At 44.3% G+C, this 15,309-nt stretch overlaps 2 protein-coding genes across 2 annotated transcripts in view; both read left to right on the top strand.

Annotated features, from left to right (window-relative positions):
- The window catches only part of TMEM273 (transmembrane protein 273), a 49,160-nt gene extending 35,250 nt beyond the window's left edge, over nt 1-13,910 (top strand). Inside the window, exon 8 of the transcript XR_004425264.1 lies at nt 13,795-13,910. The gene's annotated coding sequence lies outside the window, so the exon portion shown is untranslated. The remainder of the gene's footprint in view (nt 1-13,794) is intronic.
- FAM170B (family with sequence similarity 170 member B) lies at nt 12,325-14,537 on the top strand. Its single transcript, XM_033129718.1, has 2 exons — nt 12,325-12,436; nt 13,795-14,537. The coding sequence occupies exons 1-2, from the start codon at nt 12,325-12,327 to the stop codon at nt 14,535-14,537; spliced, it is 855 nt and encodes a 284-aa protein (XP_032985609.1).
- Nucleotides 14,538-15,309: the final 772 nt, after the last annotated feature.

Below are 15,309 nucleotides of genomic sequence, written 5' to 3'. Positions count from 1 at the left end.
AATACATGTTTTCTCTTACTATCCTGTGAACATATTTTTGCCACATGAACTACATTGTTCCATTGTTCAGTTGTCCCATAATTTATTTAACCCAGGGGTTCTCAAACTCTAATAGGCAACTGAATCAATGACAGAGAGGGTTTATTTAAACACAGATGCTGGACCACACTGGGGTGGAGCCTAAGAATTTACATTTCTAACAAATTCCCAGGTGAGGCTGATGAGACCCAATCAATTTAGCCCACCTCCTGCTTGGGACACAGGGTGCTCCTGAGTATAAATAACACTTTACAAATGGGCTACCAAAGTCTTTGGCACACTTCTAATTTCCTTGAGGATGAATTTCTAGAAGTGGGATGCAAAGACAGACAGTATCTCAGGTTTAAGGTTGCTGCTACATATTGCCAGAGAATTTATTTCCATTTATTTTCCCACCGGGGTATAACAGTACTGGACCTGTGTTTATTTAATTAATTTATTTTTTTAATAAAATGTGCCCACCTCATCTAGCTAATATAGCCAAGAAAGCAGGGTTCCTATTCTACAGAGTGTGTGAACCCAGGAAGCCTCCCTCACCTTTCTGAGGCTCAGTTTGTTCATCTATTAGAAGGGAAAGAACACTCTCTTTCCCACACTTCTGGTTGCTGCAGAATTATAAAATGGATATAAAATGATGGATAGTAGTGTCCTTTCTAAATTGTAACACACATGTAGGTGGGAAGGACCTGAGCAGTTGTCTGAAGGATTAAGATATTTGCATTGTGGAAACTTCCAGAAAGGCAGAGTTACCGGGGGAAAGTTGCCTAAAGGGCTTGTCTTCCCACCAGAACCGTGGCCTCTGGGTGGCTGCCTGTAGGAGCCCCAGTAGGGCGATGGTGTTGCGGTTTCACAACCCTCTCCCTGCCTGGGGTAGGGGTGGGGGTGGGTGATAAGAAAGGCCTTGATGTTACCTTTGCACATTACCACGGTATCGATCTTCCCTCTGACCCCTCTTATAAGCTGCCAATGTGTCACAAAATGTAGTAAAATAATTAGGAGTTAATGATTTTAAGTATTTATTACTTTTGTGTTTAATGTAATTTAATTGTAAGTTGATACGATTTTAATTTTGATGATGGCTGTGTTTAACAACTGGCTTGCAAAACGTTACTGAAGGATTTAACAACTGGCTCTCACTGGCCGGTACTAGCTGGCCCCAGCACACCACGGGAGGCCGCTCTTGGGGATGAAATCACTGTGGTCATTTTTCTATCCTCATGGAGTATAACGCATGGTTACACTGACCTTATTTTTTGCATTTAACCAAGGGCTACATAACGGCAATTGGAATTATTTTGGTTTCAAATATTTGGCATTTGTATATTAAAATAGTCCATTACCAGGCTTTACAAGAACTGAGATTTGGGGTCCTGCTACGACATCTGGCTCTCAGACAGTGCAGCCCAGCTTGCACATGACTTGTGCAGAGAGAAATCTGGCAATTTGGGGAAGTGTGCTTTGTTTCCAGAACCTCATCAGTGAGGTCTTGAGAGATCAGTTTTCAATTGCTGCTATTCTTGTCTTTTAATTATCTTAGTTTGGCTGTATTGTGATCGATTTCATTTGCTGTGGGTTGAGTAGTGGATCCTACAGTGTGACTGCTCCTTAGCACATTATTAATGTCTGTGGACTGTAATTTTCCAATGAGCTGACTTGAATTTGTATATGTGCTGTGATTCAAATAAGCCATTCATGCCTTTTTCACTAAGGCAGGTAAATAATGTAAAAAAAAATATTTTTTAGTCCATACAGTGATATTTCCCTGGAAAGTACCACCGCCTGTGAATTTGTGCTATGTAAATAGCCTATTATGTGTTGTATCCAATAAAGTAATAATGAATTTTCTGAGTTATCTTCAAGTTTTGGGAATTGTTTTAAAACTTAAATCAAAATTTAAATAATACACAGATGCTTATAGTTTCCTCCTATAAATAATAAATAATTCATACAGTAGTTCCCCCTTATCGACGGGAGATATGTTTCAAGATTCCCAGGGGATGCCTGAAACCACGCATACTTCTGAACCCTATGTATACTGTTTTTTCTATATATGAAACGGTACATGTAATACCGTTTCACTTTTTATAAAAGGCACTTTACAGCTTCTCTTTGGCATATCCGAATTGCCAGCATCACCGTTCTTGCACTTTGAAGCCATTATTTAGTAAAATAAGGGTGACTTGAACACAAGCCAAGATAGGAGAGCTGATAATCAAGATGGCTACTAAGTGACTAACAGGCAGGTAGCTTGTACAACACGGAGACACTGGACAAAGGGATGATTCATGTCCTGGGTGGGACGGAGTCGGATGGCACAAAATTTCATCATGTTACTTAGAATGGCATGCGATGTAAAACTTATGAATTGTTTATTTCTGGAAATTTCCATTTAATATTTTCCAACTGTGATTGACTGCGGGTGACTGAAACCACGTAAAGCGAAACCATGCATAAGAGGGGACTACTGTATTTGTTGAATTTCTGACAGCCAGGTGGACTAGGAACAGCCTCTGGGAGAGCGTTCTTTCCCTTGTGAAGTGAATCAAGTGAAGTTGACCTCCTCTTGCCAACACTGGCGGGGCTCCCCTCTCCTTTCCAGGAATGGGTATCTATAGTGGCCTGATGCTGGCTGGTTCAGGTGACAGGTGGTCAGGTGGTGGGGAACACACTGCTCTGGCCACTTCCTGCCCATCCCCTGTGCACTGTGGCGTGCCAGAGCCCCTTTCTGCCTCACTGAAGCACTTCCCCTGACCGCGAGCTCCTCCCATTTTGCCAACCTGAAGGTGCTGATCACATGAGCAAGAGGGGCCTTTAGGACCACACCTCCCTACTGCAGCAAAGCCAAGTGGCAATTATCCTGAAGGCAAGGGTGGCTCAACATTTGAAAATCAAGCAATGTAATTCACCAAATTAATAGGAAGAAGAGAAAAAAACTGACATACATAACGATAGCAATTGATGCAGGAAAAGCATTAAAAAAATCCAACATCCTTTTATGATAAAAGCACTCAATAAAGTAGGATTAGAAGGGAATTTCCTCAACATGAAAAAGGCCATATATAAAAACCCACAGCTAGCAACATACCCCATGATAAAAGACTGAAAGCTTTCCCCAAAGATAAGAATAAGACGAGGATGCCAGCTTTTGCCACTTCATTTCTACATTGTACTGAAGTTCTTGCCAGAGCAATTAGAAAAGAGAAAGAAATAAAAGGCATCCAAATTGAAAAAGAAGTAAAACTATATTTGCAGATGACATGATGTTATATGTAGAAACCCCTAAAGAATCCACAAAACAGAATTAATAAACAAATTCAGCAAAGTTGAATAACAAAAAAAGTTGTGTTTCTGTACCACAGCAATGAACAATCCAAAAAAAGATATTAAGAAAACAGTTCCATTTACATAGCATCAGAAAGAATAAAATATTTAGGAACAAATTTAACCAAGGAAAGGCAGGTTTGCACACTGGAAACTCCCCCCCTCCCCGCCGCCCAAGCACAACCCTGGCGAGGAGGAGAGGCAGTCTCACTGCACTGCAGGAACACATGTGACAGAGGACTGGTGTGGCTGAGGGGCCGCCTCACGTTCTGGCCTCTCAGTCTTGGCCTCAGATTCTTTTCCTGGGAGATTTCCTGTGGGAATGTCGTGGAGCCTTATTGTAGCCTTTCCAGAGCCCTCACCTCACCTCTGCTTCATTCCTGGAGGGCCTGGAATCGGCGGCAAGCCTGTTGCAATGTGCTGGGGCAGGGACAGTGGTTGGCTTCCTCCCTTATCATCTATGAAGGGACCGCACCACCTCACCAAAGAGGCGCTTTCTCTGAAGGACTGGATGGAAAAAAAAAACATCCTGAAGACAAGGGTCTGCAATAGCCATTCTAATTGTGGGGATAAAAAGAAATCACCCCAGTTTTGCTCTGGTTATATGTGAGCATACGTGCTGCTTTCCAGTGGGTTTTACAAATGCCTTGATTGTGAGCTGAAGTCTGCACGGGACTAAGCCCAGCACACTCAGAAATTGTGGTAACTCACTGTTGGCCTTTGAGGTCCTGGGATCCCACCTTCCAATTGGGAGCCAGTGTTTCCAGAGGTTCACTTAGGCCAAGTTAAGATCTGGTGGCCTGACAGTTGTGTTCAGGGTGGCCTGTGGCCAGCACATTCTGGACATAGAGAGGGAAGACCTCCCCCTCCCCAGAGCTCCCAGTGTGGCTGTCTAAGAACACATGTGGGGAGTGGCCAGCTGCTGGGATCCTGGAGCTGCTGGGTCACGTGTGTGGCCTCCAGCTGGGATGTCCTTCCTCTCAGCTGAGATCACCCTTCCAAGGAAGCATATGTTGGAAAAAGGCTCTTCTGCATCCAGAAATCTTGTTGAACATTTGTGGTCCCATGGAGCCAGAGCTGGGCAGGAGGGAGGCAGGCTCTGGGTCAGGCTGGGGCTCTGGGGCCTGGAGCACGGCCAGGGACATGCCTGAGGGCCCAGCCTGAGAGGCACCCCCTTCCTCCCTGATGACCGAGAAGGCCCAGGCTATTTGCGTGAGTGCCCTGAGGTTAAGGTCAAAACCCCGAGACTGCTCCAAACAAACCACGAAGAAGAAGCAGCCTGTTATTAAATCAGAAAGAAAACAAAAGCAGAACTCCCTCTCCCTTCCCCATTCTCCTGGGGAGCCTGAGGAAGAGCTCTTCGTATTACATTTCTCTGTGACTGAGTTTTTCCTTACGTGGTCCACTGACTCACTTCTTTTTAAATAGTTACAAGAAGCAACAGAAAATGAACATGAAAAGTATTTCCCTACTTTAATCCACAACGTGTCTGATTGCTTCTGATACTTTCTCTGCAGACTTAGCACAAGGCTGAGATTATCAGTAAGTCCTGAGATTGACCTTTTCTGGGGGATCCCTCCACTCCAGAAGGCACCCTATACCTGGCCAGCAGCACCCGGGGCGGCTCCCCACTTATCTCCCTCCCTCGGGTGTTAAGTCTGGTCACAGGAGTTCTTTGGGGAGGAGGGGGCAGGGTTGTTGGTCCCCTACCCTCTTTCTAGTGTGAAGAGAAGAGCATTGCCCATTTAAAACACTTGACACAGTGGCTCAGCCACAGAGATGCCACGACCGATGCCCCACCGGGGGAATGTCAGGCTCCTTGCCCAAGTGGACAGGCTCTTATTTCTGGACGTTCATCGGCTCTGGGATGCATGCTTTGCTTCCCCCGTGGCCTCCTCAATTGTGGCACGAGCCAGTCTCTGGAGTGAGAAGGGAAGGGAAGCGAGAGGTGGCGTCTCTGCTTCCTGCCCTTCTGTGGCTGGTGTATTTCCTGTTAGCCTCTTCCAAGCAGAGAAAAAAAGAGCTGGGAAGAGTAGATTTTGGAAGAAAAGTTAAGACTGGAAAATACTCCCTCCTTCTTGATGAGGTTTAGGGCTCACATGTAATGTATGAAATGAGCTGGCCAAGAAACAGAGTTCCAAGAAAGTGCTGCGTTGGTCCTTTTGGGGTTTTGCACACCAACCCTGCTGGCTGAGGCACTGGAGCATGGGAGTTGTTGGCAAGGCTGGAGAACCAGCTGGAAAACTGCAGGGGCTGGGACACAGGGGCCTGGGCCAGCCAGGGCTATAAACATCCTCCCCTCCCTTCCCCTGGGGGGCAGGAACCCTGTATGGGTGGCCTCCAATAAATATGTGCATGGAACAAGAGGAGGGGCTGGGACAGAGGGCCTTCCCTGTGGCCATGGCCGGAAGCAGCCCAGAGGCCATGTCAGAGTGAAGGACATTGCACACTTTGGTGGTCAGTGAGCTGCCTCACTAGAACATATGGAAGCAGTACAGGGACACAGTCACCGTCCATCGAATTCCTAACAAATCGCCCCCAAACCTAGTGGTTACAACACGTTTTACTATGCTCACAGTGTCTGAGGGTCAGGAATTCAGGCAGAGCAGATGGCTGGATTCAGCAGGGATGGCTAGTCTCTGCTCTCAAGTGTCTGCGGCCCCAGCTGGGAAACTGAAAGACTGGAAGGCAGAGTTATCGGAAGGCTCGTTTCCTCTCACCTCCGGTGGTGGCTGGGACAGCTTCATGTGGCTGCCCCATCTCTCCATGTGGCCTGGGTTTCCTCACAACATGGTGGTTGAGGAGAGTGGAGAGAGTTGGGGATGGGGTGAGGGAGGGAGAGAGAGAGAGAGAGAGAGAGAGAGAGAGAGAGAGAGAGAGAGAGAGAGAGAGAGAAAGAGAGAGAGAGAGAGAGAGAGAGAGAGAGAGAGAGAGAACAAGGAGGAAGTCATATTGTTCATTATGACCTAGCATCGACCCTTTCTAAGCATCATTCCTCTGCATCCTATTGGTTGAGGGAAGCCCGCCCTGGTTCAGGAAGAGGGACCCCTTCTCTCTTGATGCAGGAGTGTCAACTTCACTTTGTAAGAAGAGCATGTGGGATGGGAGACATACTGGTGTGGCCACCTTTGGAAAATACAACCTCTCACAGCTCCACCTAATCTTTTTTCCCTTCCCTGAGGTTACCACTGTTCCCATTTCTTCATATCTCCTCTGTGCCTTTATTTATATAGATACTAGAGAACTTGGTTTGGGGCTTTTGGGGAGAGGAGTTAGCATGTTTAAATTTGGATTCCCCTGCATCTTTTTTCACTCAACATGAATTCATTACCAGTACCTGTAGATCTCTTTCTTTTTATGAATGTGTAGTATTCCACAGTTTGGTTATGTTGTAATTTCTTTAACCATTTCTTTACTTTGATGGATCTTTGAAATGTTTCCTGTTGTTTTCTATCATGAACAATATTGCAATAAATATTTTTTATGTGCTATTTTGCACACATAGAACAAAATGTGAATGTTTCTAAGGAAAGAAATGACAAAGTGCTGAGTGGAAGAGCATGCCTGCTTTTAACTTTAATGGATATTACCAAATTTCCTCTGAGAAAGGCAAGTTACACTGTTGCCAAAAGCGTATAAAAGTGTTTATTTCTTCACGTCCTCACTAGGACTTAGAACTGTCAATATTTTTAACTCGCACTTGTTTTAAAGGGTGAAATGATAATCACATATTATCATGTTTTTTAAATTTGTAGTTTCCTTATTACAGTTGGTTGAACATCTTATATGTTTATCAGCCATCTGCATTTCTCATTTCTTCTCCTGGGAAATGCCTGATCATTTCCTGTACTGAACTGGTCATTTGAGTTTCACTAAAAATCAGAGAAATGCATACTGAAGCAGTGAGATTTTTTTAAGGAATGAAGTTAAAACAAGATGACAAAGATTCAAAGATGCTTGTGAGATTGATATCATTTGTTTAGAAAAGCCACCCTTTAATGACAAATGTTAACTTATATTTTCTTTGCTAACTTAAAAATAGAAAAGCCTTTTAAAGTGAGAGGCAAGCAAGCTTTTATTTGAGAGCAATAAGAATAGCGATTCAGGAATCATGAATTCAGGAACACGCTCAATTAATGTTCCAAGTAGAAAACAAAGGCAATGGGCATTTATGAGACAGGGAAGGGGAACAGTTACATTAACAGGTGGGCAGCATTTTTATCAGTGCAGATAACATAACATAGTGATATCAATTCTAAACAGTGTTTTAAATTTTCAGTCCAGGAGTCATAATAACTGCTTTCCTGTTATCTTTGCAAACAGTTCTTTGGGACACAATGCTGCCCTAGGCCCAGTCGAAACAGTATTTTGCCCTATTTTTATATTCCAAGGTTTGAGGTATAAGACGGGCAAGACAGTTCCTCTGGCATAGTGCTCTGGCTTCGCTTTAAAGTGGTCCCATTTTATTATTTTTTACATCTGTGTAAACATTTTAAATTAAAACATAACCCTGAATCACATGAAAATATCCTTAGATGCTTCATATGAGGTGAGACTAAAGTTGATTTAATAAAAATGTTCATGCTCACCTGTCCTACTCAAACTCTTCCAAAAAATTAAAGAAGAGACAATATTCCCTAATTCATTTTATGAGGCCAACGTTACCCTGATACCAAAACCTGGTAAGGATAACACACACAAAAAAGAAAATTACAGACCAATATCTCTGATGCATACAGATGCAAAAATCCTAAACAAAATTTTAGCAAATCGAATGCAATAATACATTAAAAAGATTATAATACATCAAGACCAAATTCATCCCAGGTGCACAAGGATGGTTCAACATATGCAAACCCATCAATGTGATACATCACATAAACAAAATAAAGGACAAAAATCATATTTTTATATTTATAGATATAGATATATCTATATCTGTAGAAAAAGCGTTTGAGAAGATACAACATCCATTTATGTTTAAAACACTTAATGAAATCGATATAGAAGGAAAATACCTTAACAGAATAAAGGCCATATATGACACACCCTCAGCTAATCTCACAATTAACGGTGAAAAACTGAAGCCCTTTGCTTTATGTTCAGGAACATGACAGGGCTGTCCCCTATCACCTCGGTTTTTCAACATAGTATCGGAAGTATTAGCCACAGGAATCAGGCAAGAGAAAGAAATAAAAGGCATCCAAATTGGGAATGAAGATTTAAATTGTCAACTTTTGCAGATGACATGATGCTATATATAGAAAATCCTGAAGACTCCACCAAAAATCTGTTAGAAACGATAAACAAATACCCTCAAGTTGCCGGCTACAAAATCAAAGTACAAAAGTCCATTGCATTACTATATACTAACAATGAAATCTCAGAAAAAGAAATAAAAACAAAAAAAAATTCGATTTTCCAATTGCAACAAAAACAATAAAATACCTAGGAATAAACTTAACCAAGGATGTGAAAAAGCTATATACTGAAAATTATAAGACATTTTAAAATGAAATTGAAGAAGACACAAAGAAATGGAAAGACATTCCATGTTCATGGATTGGAAGAATAGACATAGTTAAAATGGCCATATTACCCGAAGCAATATACAAATTTAATGCAATCCCCATCAAAAGCCCAATGGCAATTTTTTTAAAGAAATAGAACAAAAAATAATCAGCTTTGTATGGAACCACAAAAGACCCCGAATAGCCAAAGTAATTCTAAGAAAAAAGAACAATGCTGGAGGTATCATACTCCCTTCAGCTTGTACTACAGGGCAACAATAATAAAAAAGGTATGGTATTGGCAGAAAAACAGACCCACAGACCAGTGGAATAGAACTGAGAACCCAGAAATAAACCCACATAAATATGGACAGATAATTTTTGACAAAGAAGCCAAAAGCATACTATGGAGAAAAGACAGCCTCTTCAATAAATTATGCTGGGAGAATTGGAAAGCCACTTGCAAAAGAATGAAACTAGATTGCTATCTGTCACCATGTACCAAAATTAATTCAAAATGGATCAAAGACTTAAGCATAAGACCTGAAACAATAAACTGCATAGAAGAAAACATAGGTACTAAACTTACGGACCTCGGGTTCAAAGAGCATTTTATGAATCTGACTCCAAAGGCAAGGGAAGTAAAAGCTAAAATAAATGAATGGGACTATATCAAACTAAAAAGCTTCTGCACAGCAAAAGAAACCATCGACAAAATAAAGAGGCAAACAACTGATTGGGAGAAGATTTTTGCAAACAGTGCCTCCAATAAGGCTAATATCCAAAATACATAAGGAACTTATGCAACTCAACAACAAAAAAAAACAAACAATCCAATTAAAAAATGGGCAGAGGACCTGAAGAAACATTTCTCCAAAGAGGACATACAATAGACATATGAAAAAATGCTCAACATCACTAATCATCAGAGAAATGCAAATAAAAACCACAATGAGATATCACCTCACCCCAGTCAGAATGGCTATCATCAACAAGACAAACAGTAACCAGTGTTGGAGAGGCCGTGGAGAAAAAGGAACCCTCATACCCTGTTGGTGGGAATGCAGACTGGTGCAGCGGTTATGGAAGGCAGTGTAGAGGTTTCTCAAAAAATTACGAATGGAATTACCATATGACCCAGCAATCCCTCTCCTGGGTATCTACCCAAAAAATCTGAAAACATTTACCCATAAAGACATATGTGCTCCAATGTTCATTGCAGCTTTATTTACAGCGGCCAAGACATGGAAACAACCAAAATGTCCTTCGATAGATGAATGGATAAAGAAGTTGTGGTTTATATACACAATGGAGTATTATTCTGCCATAAAAAAAATGAAATAGTACCACTTGTGATGACGTGGATGGATCTTGAGATTATAATGCTAAGTGAAATAAGTCAGACACAAAAAGTAGACAACCGTATGATTTCACTGATATGTGGTATATAAAACTGAAAAGAATAAAAGAACAAGACAAAGAAATGAAGAAATGAAAACTCACAGACACAGACAATAGTTTAGTGGTTACCAGAGGGTAAAGGAGGAGGAGGATGGTAGGTGAGGGTAAAGGGGATCAAATATATGGTGATGGAAGGAGAACTGACTCTGGGTGGTGAACGTACAATGTGATATAAAGATGATGCTATACCGAATTGTACACCTGAAATCTATATAAATTTACTAACAATTGTCACCCCAATTTTTTTTTAATAAAAGTTTTCACTCTCATTTATTGACTAAGTCTTCTTTTTCTCCAAGACTTTTAAAGTTTCTTTATCCCTTAAAAAGTCGAATATATAATGTGATCTTTTTCTGGGCTACCTTTATCTTCCATTGATCTATTTACTTTTTGTGCTTGTAGCATTTTGTTTTTATAAGGCAAGTGTCTGTCCACAAAAGACACTTTTACTCACCATCTTTGGTAGTGCGTGTGAATTTCCTCTCTGTAAAGCTCTGTGGGGTTTTCTTCCACACAGTGGAGAGGAGTGTATTCCTAGGTGCAGGCTGTGGGGTGGTGTTGGGGTTACTTTTGGAATATTGGAATAATTTTAATCCATCACCTTTTGAACTGTTTAAACACGAGGGCATCCTGCAGCAGAGACAGATGACAGGCGGGAAGGCGTGGCAGGGTGATGTGTTTGCAGTGAGGCTTGTGCAGGTGGAGAAGCGGGAGGGGCTTCCCATAGTGGTGGGGCAAGAAGCAGCCCTCCTGGGCCTCAGAGGCCTGAGGTGCTGAGAGAAGGCGGTGCCACCGGGTAAGCGTGCACTTGTCAGCGGCTCCAAAGTGCTCATCATTTATTCATTTCTTAATTTGACAATTATTTCTGGAGCACTTGTTAATGTGTCCAGCATGATTCTGGATGCTTAGGGATATAACTGGAAAAATGAATGAAGTCTCCACGTGGAGTTTACATTGAAGGAGGAGATGAATGCTGATAAGCCTGCCATGCAGACACACATCTGAGGGTGGTAAACTCTATAATGAGAAACAAAGCAGGGCAAGGTGACAGAGAGATGGAGGGCTGAAGAGTGCTGCCTTCTTTAGGGTCTCCAGGCAGGCCGCTCTGATAAGGTGCTGTTTCAGCAGACTACAGAGAGAGAGGGAATCCCAGGGGCTCTAGGGCAGGGTGCTCCTGGCAGAGGAAGGGCAAGTGCAAAAGTCCCAGGCAGGCGGGAGGGTCCGGTGTGTTTGAGTCATAGGAGCAGGGTGAGGGTGAGTGTCCAGAGAGGAGACCTGAGAGAGGTGCCTGGGGACCCAGGCCATGGAGGGCCACGGGGCCTCAATGGGGCATGGGTGGGAACTTTGGAACAGTTCGCCGGGAGGGGGAAGGCAAGGTTTTTTGTTGCCCACTGTTTCCCCAACGCAGAGTAGGCCCATGTTGATGGTGGGGGATGACAGTGTCTATGAGTGTATGTGTGGTTAAGTGAAGCTGGTGTGAATTTGTGCACACAAATGTGTGAACCCATGTGAGTGGTTGAGTGACATGTGTGTGTATGGGTGTGACTGTGTGTTTAAATGTGTGTGTTTATGTATCTTTGAGTATGCATCTGAGTGATTCTGTATGTACGTCGGTGTTAGTAATGTGTGTTTATATGTGTTTAAATGCCTGTATAGGTGTGTTGAGGTGTTTGTGTCTTTACAGGTTGTGTGTTTATGAGTGTGTGTCTGTGCCTTGTGTTTGTGTGTGTCCTAATAATATACAAGGCAGAAACAGGGCAATGAAATCCTGGTAGGAAGCCTCCCCTGGCATTCTGGATGGGTTTCTGACTGTGCCATGGGTCACAGAACAGACCAGTGTCACTGACGAGGTCATAGAATAAGCCGGGATCCTAGTAACCAAGGGGGCCCCAGCAGCCACTCTGGCTGGGGCCACTGCAGGGCATCAGCACAGACCAAGCCAACTCTCAACAAACAGCTGGAGCTCTGAACCCCCTGGGCCTGGTGGCAAGCCATGAAACGCCATTTTACAGACCATAAGGGAGAAGAGTCACCAACAGATGGAACCACCCTCAGCTTGGCCAGCCTGGAGTCCACGGAGGAGAGCGTGGAAGTGTGCTGGCCAGGTAGGCGAAAGGAAAGAGCTGGCCTGGTGTGTTCCCTGGGAGGGAGGTCCTGGAGCGGGAGGCGTGGGTGCCTGGTTAGCCCTTGTGCTGCTGACAGATTGTTTTATTGGCCATACAAATGGATGGTGGGTCTGATCAAGGCCAATGTTGGCAGTACATGAAGTAATTTCAGGAAGTATGAGGATGAAGGTGTAAAATGTTAATCATTATATGTTGTAAGGTGCATTGGAAAAAACAGAGTAGGCATGTCAATCCTGTGATTTCAGCAGTGACGTAAATAAAATATTCCTTTATAATAAATTAATTAAAATTAATCTAGAATATCAATTTGAAGACCAATGTGAAGTGACCATAGCAGCACCTGTGGGTAGCACACAGGCTCTCGGGCCAGAGTGCCCTGCACCAACTCTGGCTCCATCAGTCATTTCAATGTTCTGCCTCAGTTTCTAATCTGTCAGGTGGGAATCACAGCAATGCAATTTCTTAGGGTTTCTTGAGCATTTAAAGGAGTTAAAACATGGCAAACACTTATATGGTGATGGGGCTACACTGAGTGTTCAAGGAGAGGGCAAGATGCCCCCTGGGATAAGATGGAGACACATCACAAAGCTGAAGGGGAAGGTGGGGCTGCATGGCCTGGCCGAAGCACTTCCCATGCCTTGCTTTGTAAATTGGCTTGATTGAGCTGTCATTTACATACAAAAACATCACCCATTGTCAGAGTACAATTTGAAGAATATTGACGTGTTCATTTGCGTAACCACTACCATAATCATGATACAGAACATTTTCAACCCCAGAAGTTCCCTTATGACCCTTTGAGCTCAATTCCCCACTGCCCGCATGTCCTCGTAACCCCTGGTCTCTTCTCTCTCCGTGTAGTTTTACCTTTTCTGGAATATCATCTCAGTAGAATCATGTAGCATGTGGCCTTTTCACCCCGGCAGCTTTCATTGAGCAGAATGCATTAGAAATTCTTTGGTGTTTTGCATGTGTCAGTAGTTCATTTCTTTTTATCACTGAATAGCTTGCATTGCATGGATGTACCATGATCTGTCTATTCACCAGCTGATCGCCTTTCGGGGTTTGGTTAAGTTTTTGGTGACTACATTTATACGTTATTTGGTCCTTGATCATATCCATGACTTATCGATACATGTGTCTGCACATGATTTCATCCCCATCATCGCCCCATGAGGTCAGCTTTGTTATCACCCCCATTTTATGAGGAAAGGGACACGGGGAGGTGATGGTATGAGCCCAAGGGCCCCTGGAGCCAGCCTCCTGCCAGAGTCCTGACGGTGGGTTTGGCACTGATCCCTTGGGGACACTGATGAAAGTCTCCTTCCACCTCTCAGGGACCATAAAGAGGGAGGACTCAGCTCTGCCGCCAGGGCCAGCCATTCCCCATCACGAAGACATGTGTTTCGCCTCCAGGGCCGCGGGGAAGCTGAGCTGGAGCAGCTCGCCGTCATCCCAGTCTTCCTCCGAGTACCAGTCCTACTCCCAGTACCAGTCTTGCTGCTCCTACCTGTACAGTGATGAGGAAGCCACCCCACAGAGCGTCTGTGCTTTCTACACCCATGTGCAGACGGTGCAGGGTGTGGCCGTGGCCTGGGAGACCGAGGCCGGCTTCCAGCCTGTTAGCAGGAAGCCCCGCATTCACCAAGCTGAGTTCATCGGGAGGCAGAGGAGGAAAGGCTCCTCCTTTGAGATGGCTTCTAACACTGACCTGCGCTGGGAGCTGGAAGCCAGCAAGAACAACGGCTGCCAGGAGCAGGAGGACACCGAGCTGCTGGAGCCCCTGGATAGCTGCCTGCAGGACCTGCGGGAAACCCCGGACTGGCTGGTCACCACCAACTACGGGCTGCGCTGTGTGGCCTGCTGCCGGGTCTTCCCCACTCTGGAGGCGCTGCTGGAACATGCTCAGTATGGCATCCAAGAGGGCTTCAGCTGCCAGATCTTTTACGAGGAAATGCTGGAGAGAAGGCAGGCCCAGGACCAAGAACAGGAGGAGGAGGAAGAGCAGAGCCCTTCGGACAGCACTGACCGCCCAGGGCCCCAGGGCAGGGTGCTTCCATCGCAGCAGCAGAAGCAGTGAGCGGAAGGCGATATGCCCAGCCCTGCTCTTACCTCCGGTACCTCGGTTGCTCTTTCCCCGGACAGCAGGATCTGAGCCTCGGGGACAGGAAGAGAGGACGAGGCCAGGGGGGAAGGAACCAGCTGAGTGAGCATAGAGCTGGGAGGGCTGTGAGAAGGGAAGGGGAAAGAACCTTCCAAGGGCACAGCATTTCAACCAGAGTCCATTTCAAAAGCTGAATCCAAGGAGGAGAGGGTGTCAAGTGTTTCTGACGGCAGGCGCAGCATCTGAAGCCCACAGCCTGAGGCCACAGGGATTTCTATTTTTGCTGGAGGATCAAGCAGGTTGACTCATAGGAGAGCCAACTGCAAACGAAGCTTTGGCCCTATTTTTTTCCATTGTTAGGAACCCATCATATGCCATAGTTCTGTCTTATTTTAGTGGGATTAAACTTGGATAACTCAAAATTTAAGGCAATGACTAATCGAACGAACCATGTTATTAGATTGGACCTATAGGAAATAGCCGTTTCTGTAGGTTACACACTAGCAGAAACGCCTGGAGACAGGTAGCTCCCCGTAGGTAAAGATGGGGGCTGGGTGGGTCCTGCAGACCCATGAGTTCACATATGTCAAGTACATGTTTTAAAATGTTGCTACAAAATTTGTCTTCTCCCTCCTATTCATCTCTAGCTAAGGGTGCTGCATTCATTTAGGAAAATATGTGAGTGGCCCATTGTGTGTTAAGCATGCTGATGAAAGATATACCCCAACCTTCCAGGGAGAGGCAGACA

This window comes from Rhinolophus ferrumequinum, chromosome 16, assembly GCF_004115265.2.
Source record: "Rhinolophus ferrumequinum isolate MPI-CBG mRhiFer1 chromosome 16, mRhiFer1_v1.p, whole genome shotgun sequence".
Taxonomy (NCBI): Eukaryota; Metazoa; Chordata; class Mammalia; order Chiroptera; family Rhinolophidae; genus Rhinolophus; species Rhinolophus ferrumequinum.
Note: the sequence above shows the minus strand (reverse complement) of the source record. Positions and strands in the feature narration are given on the sequence as shown.

What these genes read in the sequence shown, in the direction of transcription:
- FAM170B (XM_033129718.1), top strand. Translation starts at nt 12,325, where the DNA reads ATGAAACGCCATTTTACAGACCATAAGGGAGAAGAGTCACCAACAGAT. An exon ending in CGTGGAAGTGTGCTGGCCAG is followed by an intron (nt 12,437 to 13,794) that starts GTAGGCGAAAGG and finishes TCCACCTCTCAG; the next exon opens with GGACCATAAAGAGGGAGGAC.